At 41.5% G+C, this 18,311-nt stretch overlaps 1 protein-coding gene across 1 annotated transcript; it reads right to left on the minus strand.

The window, feature by feature from the left end:
- Positions 1 to 425: 425 nt before the first annotated feature.
- LOC115576994 (ubiquitin-protein ligase E3A) lies at positions 426 to 15,100 on the minus strand. The gene is made up of 11 exons (XM_030409732.1): positions 14,794 to 15,100; positions 14,054 to 14,098; positions 12,252 to 12,556; positions 10,888 to 12,140; positions 10,639 to 10,783; positions 8,615 to 8,820; positions 8,242 to 8,406; positions 7,523 to 7,678; positions 7,351 to 7,424; positions 7,085 to 7,228; positions 426 to 5,276 (listed from the first exon to the last, which is right to left on the minus strand). The coding sequence occupies exons 1-11, from the start codon at positions 14,868 to 14,870 to the stop codon at positions 5,156 to 5,158; spliced, it is 2,691 nt and encodes an 896-aa protein (XP_030265592.1). The 5' UTR covers positions 14,871 to 15,100; the 3' UTR covers positions 426 to 5,155.
- Between the last annotated feature and the right edge of the window lie 3,211 nt (positions 15,101 to 18,311).

Consider the following 18,311-nt stretch of genomic DNA (forward strand, 5'->3'; position numbering starts at 1 on the left):
ATTTTGTGGAGACACTGAAATGTCTCTACAGCTACTGGATGAGCTGCTATGAAATGTGGTACACAGTATCTATGTCCTCCCTCAGGATAAACTGTCATAATTCATGTGGAATAATTCCAGAGGCTTTTCATTTAACTACAAAATATTAGAATGCTAACATGCTAAGTAGGTGACCACTATCAACATTAGACTCCTTGAGAGAGCCATTAAACACTGAAAGTAGGCCAAAAAAGGTTCTTAGCATGACTTCAAATTCATGACATTCATATTTGAGCGTACTGAGCAGAGAGACAGAGGAAATGTCAGAGGATGTTCCGTACCTACAATCATTCTATATACACAGCAACGTGGTGTGAACATGGGTGTGATTCATTTTCATCAAAAAGGACCTGTGGACTCAAATCAGGATTGATTGTAAGGCAATACAAGTTTGGAAAAAAGCAGTCATCTTTATTTAGCATGTTTTTCACAACACTGGATACTTTTAGCCTTTCATCGGTTTGTATCTAGAATGTAACTGTGGAGTCAAACCAATCGACGAAAACCGTTTTCCCTTTCCAAGATCAGGTTGACCTCTCACCTTTTACCTTCACTAGGCTCTAGAGCCCTTTCACATGTCCAGGTGAGCAGCATCTTCAGCATTACAAAACAGAGGTACAGAGTAATGTTAAACAGCTGAAACCAGACCTAGGCTCAATAACAGTTGTAATTAATCCTTTGTTTTAACCTGCACAGAGTTCCATGTGATTGAGGTGTACTGCAGTATAACAATGCCAGCTAAGTCATTAATTGCACAAACATACTGTACGCTGTAGTGACTCTCAAACACTGACCAGTTAGTCCACATTTTCAGGCACTCTTTGTACTGTCTATAAAGTGTCTCCAATTAAGGCTAAAACAAGCAATGACAGGTGTTCTCCAACATCATTTTGCCCAGGTCTGGCTGAAACCATGAAGATGGGAAAGCAGGAGCAATGGAACAGAAAGAATGGCTCAGGGTTGTTGTGCACTGCTGCGGTCTGAGCACTGTGGTTTAGTGGCATTTTGTGGGTACCATCATGCTCACAGGCTGAGCAGTGTTTCAAAAAGTCAGATAGTCCTCTTGCAGACACATCACTAGGACAGCAGGAACCTCATGGTTAGACACACCAGTGTCTTGAGTAAGAAGTCACACATTCCACCTCCAACAACCACCACTCACGTGCCCATGACAATACACACACACACACACCACACACACACGCGCCACACACACACACACACACACACACACACATCCCCATCTGCTCTGAACAACTTGTCAGGTACCGTCACCAGACTGTAAAGCTTTGAATGCATCAATTCAGTTAACCTTTTCTACCGTTTCACTTCTAGTCAACAAAGATACATTAGGTCGGTAATAGGAACGTCTTTTTTTTTTTTTTTTTTAAATATTTCAGGTCAGATTTCAACATCTCTTGGTTTTCATCAGGGAATAGAGACAGTTCAGGTGTAATAATGCTGGCTGTTGAGAATAAGGTGTAAGAGAATAAAAGATTACATGACAGTAAGATGGTTGTATATGGGGAAACGATCTGATTATAGGCATTGGTGTTGTTCCTGGAACATTAAAATTAATGTCGCTCCGGGGACCATCATTGCAACTGATCAGTCACATTTTTATGATGTCATAGCTTTGCAAACCCGGCGAAAGACCAGAAAGATAAACACTTGGGAGAACTGGTTTGGGGTTTTTAGACCCAAGCCATTTTTGCCTAAACCTAAACAAACTGACAGAAAACTACAAAAATGATTCAAACTTAGTGTAAAAGTAAAATGGCAACAGTTTAATAATTTGTTACGAACAGGACAGGAACTTTCTTTGAAAAACGACCATACTATAGTCGATTATCGACTATAAAAGCAGCTTATCACCGCCCATATTTATGTTTTTTGTTTGGAAGAGACCAGCTTTAGTACACGGTCCAGATGAAAAACGGTGGAATTTGGGATTACGTGGCAATCCAGGAACAACAACAGGAAAGCTATGACTTTACAACAGTGTGACTGGTCAGTTGCAATGATTGTGTATGATGTTCTGGGAACAACACAAATACTGCAATATCAGACAAACTGTAAATGGAAACCTGTGAACAAACACAGAGAGTTAACTCCCCCTGTGTATGACCAGTTGTAGGTCACACAATGACACCTAAACTAGCTCCATTTACCAATTACTACTGAGACTTGGTTGAAAGTTCAAAAAGTTAGCAAGTTATGAGGCTATTTTGACATCAATTCTGTACTATTTAATACCAAATTTGAAGATGAGAGGAAACTGTTAATACAGCCAAATAGCAGTGTGTATGGTTAACTATGAGTGGTAAAACAAGCTTTTGTCTTCAGTTATCACAACCACTTATCTGGAGGCAAAACAAAAGGTACATGTTAAAGAATCCATGTGTTGACAAGTTAAAGTGTATATGCTTCAGTGCTAAAATGTCTCTTCTGGTAGTCAGGTTAGGTTAAAGGTTATGATAATCTCACTTGGACAGAATGAAAGCAAACAAAAAGTACAATGTGATGGTTAATAAAACTCCAATTAGTTTCAAGAGTTTGCCGTATAATTCTCATTTTGAAATTGAAATGACTGGACACCCAACGGATGCATGGAATGGTAGAAAGAATTCAATTTCTTAAACACAGCATATGGTTTGTGGTAAGGGTTATGGTTAGGGTGGCTTTTGCAGGCCTCCTTATTGGAGTCACCCATCTGTAAATGTGTACAATGCAGCAAACTGTTAAAAGTTACATTTTGTTTACACTTCAAATAAGTGGTCTCAATAATCGGGTTAAGCTTCAGATGCATTCAAAGCCTGTCAGGTAGTCTGATGACTTGTGCTGCTTGCCCTAATGCAGGATGAGTTCTAAAATTAAAAAGGCTCATGTCCAAAACACCTAAACAGGACCCAGGTTGTTAAAAAACAACTGTACCAGTGAACTGAGTCTGTGTGCAAGAACATCATGCTTTACAGATACAGCCTATTCAACTGAACGATAACAGAACTCTCTCTCAAAAAAAGAAAGAAGCTTTTCCTGTTCTGTGGGGGGATTATTTTACAGTTGATTATCCAATTAATGCTGTTGAACAGAAAGTGGTTACACCTGTTTTTATTGTGACAGATCCAAATATAAATCGGATCACAGTGGTGTGTCCATACAGTACTGTCTGCCCGAGAGTCAGAGAAGACGATTAATATCCATGTTAGGGGTACATAGGTTCAAGACATGTTGAGCCTTTCTTAGAACGGAGACTGGAAACAGTGGGACGGGGTCAGCCTCACCTTTCAACATGCTTTGACCTATAAGATATCATATGACAGCTACAGAGTTTTTGAAAGGTGGACTATCTGTTGCACAGAGCTGGGTTGATTGTTTCTGCCTGCTTCCAGTCTATGGGAGACACTCTGGATGCAATCGCGATGAAATTTAAGTTCATCCTCTCATTTGATGGAAGATATGATAGATAACACACGCATCTCTCAAAATGTCAATGTTCTCTTAAATGTTTGTTAACAAATATCAGTGCGATCAGACCAAATAACAGCTTCACACTGATATTGTTTTCCACTGTGGGTCTAACGGCGTAAGAAGGGACTTGTTAGGAACATATCAGGGTTTTTTTTAAAGGCTCTGAGGCTTCTGGACTGACCGACCCTGGGTTGCAGCTTTGACAAAACAATCAGCTTGTTCAGATTGTGCTAAGACTTTTGTCCTTCCTTTGCCCAGTGTACGATTACAGCCAGCGCACCCACAAGGAGATCTGGCATGGCACTGTTTATTTAAACACTTAGACATGTCAGGTCATGGTGTGGGGTCAGATGATACATGTTGTATTTAAAAGACAGGCGTAACCACAGCCAGAGACTTCGGTCCAATGGACTAAAGATTTACAGTGACAATGAAAAGGTCTCCTTCATCAGTAACACACTGCCTTCTTGACTACATGTGGAGGTTCCATATAAACTTGGATTATATTGAACAGAGACTCTGCAGTGTGAGCTGTCTATTGATACAAGACTAAGCCAGATACAACAACACAAAGTGCTTACTGGGGTTTCACCTATCAACTGCCTGTACAGGTTGGCACAAGAAGAGCTCTATGTCCGCGTTGGAGAACATCACCAGTGACTGGTCTACATGCGTACATCCTCCAAAACGTGCACAACACGGTATTGTAGTTCCAACCGCACTGATATATAAATACTGTTTTTTATTTTAGAATTGTTAACACAGGAAGACATGGAAATAAAATGCTTCAAACAATCATGGCGACCTGTGGCCAAAAAACAAACATTCTGAGAATGTCTAAGTGCACTTACACAGCTCTGACAAGATTTTAATCTAACCTGCGGTGTCACCCCCACCCTCCCCAAAAAGGAAAAAAGGCCCAAAAACAAAAATGAAAAAACAGCTACTTCATAACGTGCCATTTTTTGACCAAAAGACAGTAACTTTCCAGATGCTTACCTTGATCAAAAATGGACTTGGTAGAAACAATAGCCGCTGACAGTGAGTGGAATGGTCAGTGAGAGCTCTTTGTGGGGAACGTAATATTTTGGAGTAAAGACTACTCTAAGATTAGATTTCCTCTGTCAATGGTCTGTGAACAGAAGTTCAGGGCTGCTCTAACACAGTTTTGTTCAATAAATGGGGTTTATATTGACATGCTAATGCGTCTTCCCAAATTTCCATTTACATATCATATTTATCCTCCCATTTCCCCAAGTAGGGAATCTATCACAACAGGCAGGCATGAAAAATAACCCATTTTAACCTTAAAATAAATAATAAGGAAAATGATCCTCTCTGTACATAGAAAAACCGATGGGGAGGCTGCAGCACATTCACATCATGTGGATGTGGGGGTGGTTACTTTGATCAGGAGGTCTCTGTGCTTACACTGACTGATGTGGGATGATGCAGGCACAGTAAAGGAACTACTACAATGCTCTATTGGAACCATTTCTCTTCTTTCAGTATTGACTTGCATTTCCTCCAAACATACTCTGGTCTGTCTTTTGTCACCTTTTAGATTGTGTCTGATAAAGGGCGGGGCAGGGTTTGATGGGCTTTCTGAGAAGGAGTCCGTTTGCTGTGTGTTTGTAGCAGGGGCTCAGAGCATGCCAAACCCTTTGGCATAGGTAATGGCTTTCAGCAGTCTCTCCCTCAGCTTCTCCTTGCTGCTGTATTCAGGCAGCAGCAGCACATTAAAGCAAGTGTGAGACGTCGGTAACCTGCCAAGACAAAACAGCACACAGCTAGTCAGTTTTCCTCCGTCCAACTATCACACACAGATCAGCATCAAACAGAACACACTGAAGATGCAGTTCACCCAAAAATGAAAATTCACGACAAACCACAACAAAACATTGTTGCAGCATACTCCTAAACCCAGTCTGTAGAAGCCCAGAGATCCCACTGTTGATGCACAGCCAAGCTCAAGCATCCATTGAAGACTTCACCTGACTTTCCACTGGCATGAGAGGAATTTTCATTTTGGGTGAACTTTTCTTTCAAGAAACTTCATCAACATAAAGGCTGGGTGCGAAGATGGGTGCAATCTGACCCATAAGCACTGAGTACTAACTAGTAACTAGATGTTGCCTAGTCTTCCTAGGCAATGACAAGATGGTCTTTAGTCAAATCCATGAGGCTGATGAAGTTAAACATTAAATATATTGTCTTTGTCATAGAGGTTGACTGATAGTGTATTTTTAAAGACCAATATATAACGAACCAAACAGCTGACTGTATATATTCCCTGGGTAACGAGGATCCTAAAGTGTGCAATTTCATTCCATGAATGGATGGATAGTTACTTGGCTGGATTATTTGGGAGACAGAGCGCCACATTGGTTAAGTACAGTATCAAGTAATGTAACATTAACAGAAAGACTTCTGTTCCTGCCTGCCTGGCTCCCTTCAGTGTCCTGTCCCTATCATGGACAAGGTGATGCTGTCACATTATATATCTGAGACGAGATAAACTGAAAACGGGTCAGATGAGAGAGGTCTGTCTATGTGAGAGTAGATATGACTTGAATGCTACACTTGTCAGCCTCCGGTCAAATCCGCTGTTCCAACGTTTAACATAACTGCCGGGGCCACAAAGATTTAACGTTAGCCCATATATTCCCTTTCACCAGAGTAATGCGTGGAAGGGATTTCATGGAGTGGAGAATTACTTTATGATGTAAATGTACAGTAGTTACCTGTCTGTGTCAGTTTGTTCAGTCAATAGCCCTTTTTAGATAGAAAAGGCGGCACATTTGCTCCAAGGTAAGGATGGCAATGTGCCGGCCTGTCTTTTTAAAACGGAGGCGTGATATTCCTCCTTTTCCAAAGCCGCCTCTGAGGTAGGCGTAAACATGTGACGTGACGTGAAGCTCGAAGTTGGGCTGTGAACGGTGACAACGAAAATGACTTCAAAATAAGAGCTTTACATTGCACCCCATTGGAGTTTAGACCTGGGTTCTTAGCGGGGGGGGGGGGGGGCTTTTAATTTGAAAGTAGCGACCGGTCTTAGCTTGCCGACACAACAACAAGCTAACACAACAGCTACAGAGACCGAGGAGACGTCAGCAAGTGATGGACTGACTGCTGTGATCAGCTGTTTCTTGGTTTTAAAACTCCCCGGCTGTGGTTCGCACAACAGTGCAGGTCATTGACACCTCCTCCCACCTCAGACAGAGGCCGGCACATTGACGCCTCGTTTTTAGATAGCAGGCGAGGCGGAAATAAGTTTACCCTCCGAGGCGGAAAATCGGCGGACCAAAACAGACCCACAATTTGCCGCCCTCTGTCTAAAACCGCGGACCGAGCCGCCAAAAGGACGGGCAGATTGGCGGCTTGGTGCCCTGTCTAAAAACGGCTAATAATTATAGTTTGTGAAAAGGTCCTATTGACAGTGTACTGTTTGCATTTGAATTTTCTGTATGTAAAAAAGGATTAGCTAATTATTACATAATGTTTTTACTGATGTTTTTCAGTGTCACACCATTTTTGTAATCAGCGTTGTAGAAATAAAGGCTCACAAGCTCACCTGTCTGTGTCAGGGCCATTCTTGGCAATAATCATCTTCAGCTTGCCCAGCCCACCCACAGGTGCTCTGTCAGTGCCAGTGGTGAACTGCAGAAAGAGACGCTTCTGCTCCTCACCAAACGAGTGCAACGTCTCCCAAAACTCCCTTCAATGCAAATAAAAACACACCGGACAGTTAAGAGTGTGCAGAGTACGCATTTCAAAATACAATGGATGTAATAATATCTATACCAATCCCCTCATCAGAGAGCATCCACAGTGTCTTACTTGATGATTCGAGAATCTCTGTTGTAACCTCCATCATACTCTGTTGTCTCTTCAAGTGCTAGGAAGTCCAGGTTCTGCAGTGCGTGACAAAGACAAAACAATGATTGGAAATTAAATACATTTCTAATTTAAATTGGGAAAATGTAAAATGTTTGGTGGAAACAAATCTCACTCTGCTTCCACAGATCAGGAGCTCAATTTCTTCTGGTCTGAAGAGATATTTGAGCGGCGACTCGTTGGTGACCATGTGGAAGCCTCTCCTGAACGCTTTGAACTGCTTCTCCACACTTTTGTTCAGCATGTACTCTGCATACTGGGCCACAAACTCCTGCACAAACACACATCAACAGGGACTGTTACTATCAAATGTTTAAATAATAAATGCCAACTCTGATCCCCACTTATGCTATTGGAAAGTAGCTTCGAAGATAGCTTAATCTTTAATTAAATAACACAGTTTGTTCCTTCACAACTGAAAATGCCGCAATGTCAATACAATACAAATGAATGGAATTAAAGCTCATCACAAAAAATGTCTTACCAGAAAAAAAGCACTTTATTTATAAAGCACTTTATTTGAAGGTGTGTTCATAAGACTGACATTACACTGTCATAAACATGAAAGAATCCTTATGAATGTTTATAGCTGTTGTCAAACTGTCCTTCGGTCAATTAACCCAAATCCAATTAAAAATGACATCATTAAATCTTAACAAACTCGATCAGTATGGGATGGGTAAAATTGGTCAGATGATTTGTTGACAGAACAGTAATGGTTTGCTTCGCCACAGTCGAAGTACTACCGCCACGCCAAAAATAAGAATGAACAACTCAAGACCTCAAGAAAAAGACTTAATAGTTAAATATGCCTTCCATCTTCTGTTGGCTCACCTTTCTGTTTTCATTTGTGACTGGAATCTTGTCCCCATTTTCCCTTAAATCGTACATGAGTGGGTTCCCAAACAGGTCTGTCTGGGAAATCTGGAAAGTGATCATCATGTCGTCTTCAACGCTGCCCTCATAGTCTAGCAGCTCCGTCAGGCTCTGGTACAGAACCTATGCAACACAGTCAGATCATATGTAGCATTGCTTATCAAGTGACAAAAATGGCTGTTCGGAAAAGTAAACTTCCAAATCCACAAAATTTGGTACTTTATAGGCATCTCATTAATTTAAGGTTACTGATATTAGCATTGCTATGTTAAACCCAGCCCTATTAGCTATCCAACTAAAGAATTAGAACATTTAGTGAGGCAGTTCTTACCGGGTTGGCATCAGCCAAGTCCCTGAAAGTTCCTTTCTTGCCCATGAGCTTCCTGTACACCACCATAGGAAAGTGGACATCCAGGATACAGTTGTTATAGATGGCCAGACCAAGAACAATGCCAATCAGAGTGTACTGTCCCTCATTTTCAAAGGATGATGCGTTGAACCAAAACAGTTTGGTGCGCTCGTCATATGTGAACATGCCTGCAGGTGGAATAGATGACACAGGGAAAGTGTTAATACACACACACACACACACACACACACACACACACACACACAAACACAAACACACACACACACTACAAAAACACTTGCAAGAAACTTCAAGTTCCAAGAGACAAAGTTAAACAATTTACATACAAGTTTAAGACTTTCTGTAAAGCAACAAACCTTCCTGGGCGGGGAACAAAGAGCAGGATTTCCCCAGAATAAGACATTAATAATCAACAGCAGAGAAGAACCCCACTATTACTACCAAGACTTGCAGGAGGACCTGACAAAGAAATACAAATACAGTACTGACTATATGAAAGACACTAATGAATCCTGAAGCTTTTTCAGGAGCAAAGCTGTGATGTGTGTTAATGCTTTTTAAAATATCTTTCCACCCGTCTCTGTCAAGCAGTCTGTGAACATCATTCAGCTGGTGCCGAGTTTGAAGATTGAAGATAAAGATATGGTAAAGTATCCGTTGTCAGTGGTTTGTAGTGCACAAGTGCAACTCTCAACAGAGATGTCTCACTCCTTAACTTCGGTTATTAGCATTCGAAAAAATATGTGTCCAATTCAGAATATCATTTAGTAAGACTTATTAAAACAAGTTTAACGTCTTCTGGATGAAGTCTGATGATCTGCTACTGTCTACTTTTCCCTGTTTTTCCATGCATGGAAAAACAGAAAGACAGACACAGGTCCTGGTGATGTGAAAAGACTCAAACGCTTTATTTTAGCAAGATGTGTTAAATCTGCGTGTATGTGTCGGTTGTGGTGTAGAAGTGTGATGAAAGCCCAGCGTATCAAACCAATAGGGAGACATTAAGGGCTGGGCGATCTCGAACTGGGATCAGGATTAAATTTATGCTGATTTCAGTGATATGCCTGGTACATTTTTACTCGATATGGATAGATCCAAGCTGGCTTACTTCCGGTTTAGCGCCCAGCTAATTTAAATGGGGATTGAATAATTTTATTGGGCTACCCTTTAAACAGAATGGCTCAAATTCTGACCACTTATAAACCGTGTAGTTTCTTCATACTTGAGTCATTATTGTCTTCAAACTGGCAGCATGATCAAATTTTATAACGTGATAAATATCGATCAATATGGGGGGGGAATCAGGATTATATTTTATGCCATATCGCCCAAGTCCAGGGAAACATGGTGAATATTCAAGTTTGCGGTTGTTTTGTCTCCTCTGAAGTTGGACACCTGCACAGAAATGACTCTTCAGAGACATGTTTCACCCTCTGGTTTACATCTTTGTGGAGATGGATTGATAAGCTCCAGCGAAACACACATCAAAGCTTTGCAAGAACTACTTGAAGACCAAAGAAGACCAAGAAGTCCTGACTGCAATGGATTTCCACATTCCAGTCACCTGACTGCAATCCCGCTGCACAATGCATATGACTGCAACAACGCTCACCCAGCCACCACACCACTGTAGCACTCAAACAGAAAATGAAAGTATGTTCAAGGTGAATTTTTATAACTGTCCAGTGTAAATTTCCTCTACATTTTAAAAGAGTTACTTCCTGTTCAACCTTGACATGATAATACTCACAGTTTCAGGGGGCAATGAAATCGTTGTTGCACATGAAATTTCAGGTCCTAGTCCTGCAATGCTATATAGAATGCTATTGAAAAGCCAAGTCCTTGCTGAACCATATCGCAATTAATATGGTTAAAACAACCAATTTAGCTGCTGAGATATGGCTAATCAAGTGCGTTTCCTACTCATATAATACACTTTGCAAAATAAATGCTAGTTGTTGCGTGTTTGCATGTTTCTTATTTACCAATATCTGGGTTGAAGATCTCCTCCACCACCAGCTGAAAGAACTCTTTGGAAACACCTCCTTCATCAACACCTTGCTCTCCTTCAAACTCCACATACAGCTGCTTCTTCAAGTCTGCAGGATTCTCCATCGCAATCATTTCCAGCTACAGAAACACAAGAAAAATTGATCAGTGCAATGTGTCAGATTAAACAAAATGTCTTGGAAAAAGAGAATTCAGTGTCATGTATTGAACTAGCACACACATACCCTGACCAGAGCATCATCAATGATGTGGTCTCGGCGCACTTTGAGTCTCAGGTAGGGGTTGAGCTGCTGACCCTGCACCAAGCTGTAGAGCACAGTAATACGCCTCTCACTGTACATGCGGATGCGGTTGTCGTAGTAAAGACCCAGGTTCTTGGTGACAGCATTCAGGATGAAGGGGCAGGTCATAAAGGAGAACTTGTTTTCAGTTTCAACCTTAAAGAATGTGTAGTCCTTGTCCATTTCCAGCACCTCGTTCAGAGGCTCATTGACAAACTCCTCAAAGGGAATGAGTGGCCGCCTACAATCGTTAGTTCGGATCCCCAACTCCGTCTCCAGAGGGTCCACCCGAGGGCCCTTCTTGTTCCGCCGCTCCTCGCCCAGAAGCTCCTGCAGGGTGAGCTCGCTGGACTCTGGGATGGGCTCCTCATCCTCTTCCTCGTTGTGCTCCATGTCGAGGTCGCCACCCAGCACGTTTGCATAGTAGACGATCTTCAAGCACTTGGTGGACGCCACCACAGCATCATCATCGTTGACCAGGTTGCGGCTGTTGAACTCGTTGCTGATCACCTTGTACGTAATGAGCTGCTGGAAGGTCTCCACCATGCGCCGGATCTGCTCGGCACTGTAATGGGACCACAAGCGCGCAAGCTTGGCCTGAGCTGCCAGTGGGAGTTTGCTCATGGCCTTGCAGAACTGTGGGAGTGCTATCTCCAGGTACTCTGGGCTGTGGAGGTTACTGTTTTCCATCACTATTACAAACAGGTTCAGGTAGTTCTGGTCTCGTGAATACACATTGTGGTACGTTAGGTCACACTCTACGTTGGGTGAGAGGTAGACCAGTGCATTCAGGAAGGCGGCTTCTATCTTTTCATTGGACAGCAGGCGCTCATAGACCCGCCGCACTGCTTCTATGTCCACCGACACCTCATCAGGGGCAAGCTTTTGGACATCATTTTCCCCTGAGGAGCCCTCTCCGAGCCTTGATGATGAAGAGGAGGCGGGGGAATCCTCCTCCATGGCTGTAGCAGAGCAGGCAGCTGCCTCTTTCTCATCCTCATCCTTGTCCTCATCCTTACCTTGAAGGGACTTGAGCTCCTCCTTGGTGTGTGGTTTGGACCTCCGGAAACTCTGCACCAGGCCCTCAGCACTGGAGAACACTCGACCTATTACCCTGATCAGAGGTGAGTAATCTTCCTTCTCTCCACAGATGTCCAAGATCTCATAGACTTTCTCCTCCGTCAGGTAATTTACATCTACATACGGAATCAACAAGGTTAAAAGTAAAAGGGAAAACAGTGTATTCTGCTCTTTGTCTCTCACCAGCACAACAATGTGTAAATTCTGAGTGTCTGGCATCAACTCACCTTTGAAATTATCCCGTACAGAGTGGACATCTTTATGGTTCATCTTCCTGTTGCTGCAGGCTGAGTTGCTGTGAGCACTGCTCTCCAGGTAGGCGGAGGCAGTGCCTTTCTTTGAGGGGTGGGGGTCACATAGCTTCGCGTTAACCTTGTAGAGCTCCAAGGCTTTGACCGCTGCTGCGTTGTTATCCATGCGGTTGAAGCCAACTGATGAGGCACACCATGAGTTGGAGCACGACTCATTCCCACAGCCCTCCGTTAACTGGTGGTAATAGCGCTCTATTAGATGTTTGGCAGCTGCTCGCTTCCTGCATTCAGAGGTTAGACACAACAGGTTATGAGTATTTCATGAATCCAATTTATTCTTCATTAACAGCAGTTAGTACAATATGGGATGAATGGGAGAGATCAGAATGACTCCCATTATAACAGTGTTATAATGTGAGTGCTCATTTTATTGGAAAACTCAAGAGAGTTGTATGACTGTGTGCTGGTGGTTATTTAGGTGTTAAAATGAGAGGACAAAAGCAATATGTTGCCATTAAATTGAAATCCATAAAATGTGTGTTTAATTGGTTTAAGTTAAGGAGGCAAAATATGTATCGGGTTGAGATATTTTCTGCACGATATTGAGAAATGTATCTTATTGGCTTTTTATTGATACTGGTGAAACAGATAACAGATACGATAGCAGATAAATAGAGCCAATAATATTAAGCCAAATGGCTTTCATAAGCCTAACAAGCACACCATGTACAAAGTCCAATAAAGTATGTGGCTGTTTGCACCTTTAAAGTCTCCTACAATAAACACAAGAAGAACATGATGAGGAAGAAGACAATTAACAAGTTAAGATATGCTATTCAAAATATATAAAAAAACGTGAAATTATCTGTGATCTTGTCGGCAATAACTATCGATTATCATATTGTGATGCCCTAGTTCAAGTGACCTTTCAAGCACTTTAATATTAACAAGTTGCCAATACAGACATAATAGAGCTCTAGGAAAAATAGGACTTTTTAGGCTGTGTAGATGTTGCAGACCGGAACAATAACTCCCACATGAGATGACTGCTGGAAGGGAGCAGCACCAATACTGAAATCAATCTCGTACTGATATGTCAGATTTACTAACATAAACAAAAACAACAGCATAAAAATACACCCGATGCTTTCTTGGGCATGGAAAGTTCATATCTGAGCTTTTGAATAGTAATTTCACATTAAACATATTTAATTCAATGTCTAATCAAAGAATGCCACTGGTTTCACAGCTTCAACCGTATCTATCATGCTGATGAAGACCATTTGCTATTAGAGATCGAGCCATGCTCCTGAAATTAGATTTATGTACCGGTAGTTTTGGAGAAGAAATCCTATAATACAAACTCAGAAATATTTCACGACTGAATTAACAAGCAGAGGAAAATAAAGTCCCCAGAACACTGCTTGAAGCTGGAAAGGTGGCAGGGTCCGCCACATATAAATTATAATGAAAGATGAAGAAGTGTAAAACAGGAAGCGATTGTGTTGCCCTTTAAGGCCTGTTTGTTAATTCAGTCATGATATCAAAAGATTCTTTATTTAGTATGTTTAGGCATTAAACTCGTCATAACATTGTTATATCAACCACAATCAGAGCTCTGACAGCAGGGAATGAAAACAGAAGAGCACATAGACAGGCTTGACTGGGCTGAAGTAACGTTGGAGAAGGGCAGATTTCAATCCATGGTCAGAGGCACACCTACGTGCAAAACTGTAAAAAAAAAAAAAAAAAAGAAAGAAAAAAAATGTTTTACTTACATTCGGCTTGCTTCTGGGTTTTCTATTTCAGGCTCCTCGTAATCTCTAATTGAACAAACAAACAATGACGATAAGAACTTCAGCAAAGGTCACGATGTGCTGCATTGACATGATAATTACAAGCCATACTGTATTCCCTCTGATGGCTGCATCAGAGACTCTGGGACAATATTAGGGCATGTTTTTGATTCAGATATTGCGTATGCCTTGAGGACGACATAAGACGACACGCTTGTTAAATAGCAACATTGGAGTCGGTGCCTTGCAGCTAGAAGCAGCCTGGCTTGCCTTACAGTGATTAGGGTCACAGTCAGTGTATTCTGCTACAGGAGTAGCGTTAGCTATAGTTAATAAAGGCTGTTGCTGCATGTCAAAACAGCGTTTAGCAAGAAAGCTCCACTCAGTCTGAGAGGTGCACTTGATCTAATCAAGCAGAAGACATGTCAGAGACCTGGGCATCCTGACGCTGACTTAGCAAGCTAATATAGCATAAACTGGCTAGTCCGCTGGCCTAAGTTCAACCAACGTTATTATTAATGCAGAATCACGTTTGCAAAGTACTAAAAAAAATCATTTTTTAAACCGACCTATGCTTGCAATACAATTTGCCTAAATATGCTGATAAAAACAACAGAACAATAGCATCCACACAGCTTCCAGCAACAGCTAGCTGGCTATCACTCCCAGTGTTCCTCCTAGCATCCCCGGCATCCCCGGCTCTTTCCTCTACGCGTCCCCACCTATATGGTCCTTCTGCGGGGCTCGTCTCGGCCTGTGGTGGCGCACACTCACAGTCCTCCTTCTCGTCGGAATTCATACGAGACTTTATCCTCAGTTGTTTGTTATCCTGTTGCTGTTTGTGAATGTGTCAAGTCCTCCACAGACAGGTTCAACAGCACGATGGTTTAGGCGTCAACGAGCAGCGACGAAGGATTTTCTATTCAAAACTTCATTCACGGCCTTCCTACTGCAGGCTCTTTCCTCTGCCTGACGTTCACAGCCATCTTGACTTCAACATCAACCCACGTCCCACAATGCACTGCGTTGTAGCTGCAAGACCTGCTGGAATGGATCATAATTTTACAAGGAACTGGACTCACCATATTCATTATTAAAATAAATATATATATTTGTAATGTCATATTGGGGTGAGCAGAGGTTCGGTTAAATTCGGGACTGTCCCGAATTACGACCAGTTTTTCTGACCCTCCTGTTTTTCACAAAAAATACACTAAACTTTTGATTTGTTTAGTTAGTTATAGCCTAGTTAACATTGAATAGTGTGAAAATATGCTCAGGCTATTTTATGATGATAGAGATTAGCGAAAGTGATCTGAATAACAAAATAATCATCTAATAGCATATTTGCTACTCAACATGACTCTGGAAACAAAGGGCCAAACGAATACTGTTTGAAACTAGAAAGGTGGCGGGGTCCGCCAAATAGAAACAAAGTAAAAGAGTGTGTAACTGTGTTGTCTTTAAGGTCAGTTTGTTTATTCAGTTTTTTCAGTCATGAAAACAAAGGGAGTTTGTTTATTTAGTATGTTCAGGCATAATCAGTCAAAGAAGATCTTTCTCTTCTGATTACGATTTATTTCCAAATCTGCATGGTGCGCAGATTTGAAGAGCTGTTTTTTATATATATATGTATATAATAAAGTAAATTAGAACTGATATTTTTTGGTTATGCTTGAATATGTTCTACACCATTAGACAATCACAAAACTGATCTTGAATTGTTGCAACAACACTTTATCAATCTGGCATCATCAGTGGCCGTGGTCTGCCTTTGCAGGAAGCCTGTACAATACAAACATGCTATGTTCAGTGGCATATAATATTACATTTCTCAAGTCAAAGGCTGTCAATGCAGTTGAAATAAGTTAACAGCCTTTACCACTGTATCATAATTTTTTTCTTCATTCATGCTCTAATGTAATCAGCACCTTCTTCTTCAAGTCTCAGGCTTATACACTCTTGGGCCCAAGACACCCATGGGATCACCTAGCCGACGGTACTGTCTTTAAGAAGCCGAGGCCCGGGTGCCTTTTAGCTTAGTGGGTAGAGCAGGCGTCCCATGTACAGAGGGTTTGCCCTCGCTGCAGCAGCCCCGGGTTCGAGTCCCAGCCTGGGGCCCCTTGCTGCGTGTCTCTCCTCCTCTCTCTCTCAACCTGTTTCCTGTCATGTCTTCAACTGTCCTGTTGATAAAGCCAAAGGCCAAAAAAAATATACAAGAAAAGAAAAGGAGCTGGGACCCACTCATTACTCCAAGGCAAAGGTGGTAGCATCATATGAAACTACACAACCTCAGGCATCCATGTCCTGCTAGTCTGTCTATAATAGTGCTAAATAAGACTCCAGAATGAGGCTACATTTCAGCGAGGGAAAGACTGGCAGACCTGTTCTCAAAGTGTTCTTTTGACCTCTCACCTCAAGAAATATAAATGAAAAGGGCTCTCTGAGTAATCACGACCCTCTCATTTATTGGTACACCCACTTTATGATAATAATCCCATGCAGTTTTATGGCAAAAACCATGCAATTTCTTTCATGCAGTGTAAATGTATTATTTCTACCCAATGCCATATGGTGTATTTAAATAATTCTGCATACTGGAATCATTAAACTGTCTTGAAAGTACATAAGTCTGTTATGACTGGGAAGCTCACATGCTTAGGTATTCAATGATATGTTTGAAGGTGTGTATCTTTTTAAAAGAAATGCATATACCCATTAAATTCTAACTTTAAATGTAAATAAGGCCTAAAATGGTTTATAGAACCATCACTGGAGTGAGTTTACAGTTTTATGTTAGTCGACTAGAGCATCTAGCAAAAAGTAGCACATTACATTGGATCTGTTGTGCGGCAGGGAGTCCATGGAAGTTCTCGTCATGGGAGTGGGAGTGGGCAAACACTCAAGCAGCAGAGTTCTTAATCGTCATTCAAGACTGTGATGATGTACCATCAATAATGCAGTTGCAGTAGTCTGGAGGTCTGGATGTGATGGATTAATGGATCACCGTTTCAGCAGCAGTGAATCTTTTAGTTTCACCGATGTGTAGTCTCCTGCAGACTCCAGTGTTCTCCCAGACCATGAGGGAACTACATCCTAACCACACCAGTCCTCACTTCAACTTAATAGTTTTTTTTGTCTGTTAAGAAAACGAAGAAAAAAGATGCCACACACAAGTGAAGTGCTTGGGTGTAGAGATGCAGAGACATGCAATAACACAGAGTGGGGTGGGTCCTGGACCTGCTCACTGTCAGGTCTTTAGCTACACACAACAGCAAGTCATACTGAGATAGTGACTGTGTGTTTTACATCTATTCCACATGATGTTTTGTTTTAAATCATGAGGCTAAGGCATTGTAACAATATCAACAACATCAACCCTTTAACCTAATGCCGATTTGCAGAGGACCACAATGCATGATGAATGAAGTGGAAACAAAAAATGTAACCTATAGACAACATACTGAGAATGTTATCTGAGGGTCTTTAGTGAAACCTTTAAAGAACCTTGAAAGAACATTTCCTAAAGGTTTAAATAACCTCCAGACAACCTTCAGGGAACATTTGCAGTTTGAAGCTGTCTACGGGATGCACTTGTCATAAACTTAAAGATTTATGCTGTAATTTTTTTAATATTCTCACCTAAGTTGTAGAAAGGTCTTGGAACAACTGTGTTGGTGAAGGTTCTCAGTCATCCAGGACATGGTAATTCTAAGGGCTGTATCATAGTATTGCACTGCTGTGCCCTCTTCTGGAGATTGTTGGACTGCCAGTCAAACCTCTTGCCTTGGAAATCTTCCCATCTCAGCATGCAAGGCTGGAGGATGTGATGATTTCCATAAGCCTTGAAATACTTAAATATGCACTTAAAGGATGCAATGACAATTTCACTAAGAAATGGCATCCTTTTATGTCAGCAGCTTGACTGTGTTGCTGAATGTTTGGTCAAATGTGTTAGTTTAGCCTACCGGGCCCTCTATTGTCCTTCTAACTGGTGAACTTGAGTTTCACAGTTACATTGCTGTGGTAAAGTTAAATAATTTAGATTAATTGAACATTTAGGCTGCCTATAGGTGGAAGGATGAGTGGGTGGTTGAGTTTGCTCGGATTTTGAAGCTTTCATGTTGTTTGGTACTGTTTCTTTTTTTCAACAGTAGTAAATGGAATTACTGGACCTTAAGACCTTTGAGCAAGAGGAGATACACTTCTCCATGAATACAAAAAAGAAATAGATGTATGA

This window comes from Sparus aurata, chromosome 24 (assembly GCF_900880675.1).
Source record: "Sparus aurata chromosome 24, fSpaAur1.1, whole genome shotgun sequence".
Taxonomy (NCBI): Eukaryota; Metazoa; Chordata; class Actinopteri; order Spariformes; family Sparidae; genus Sparus; species Sparus aurata.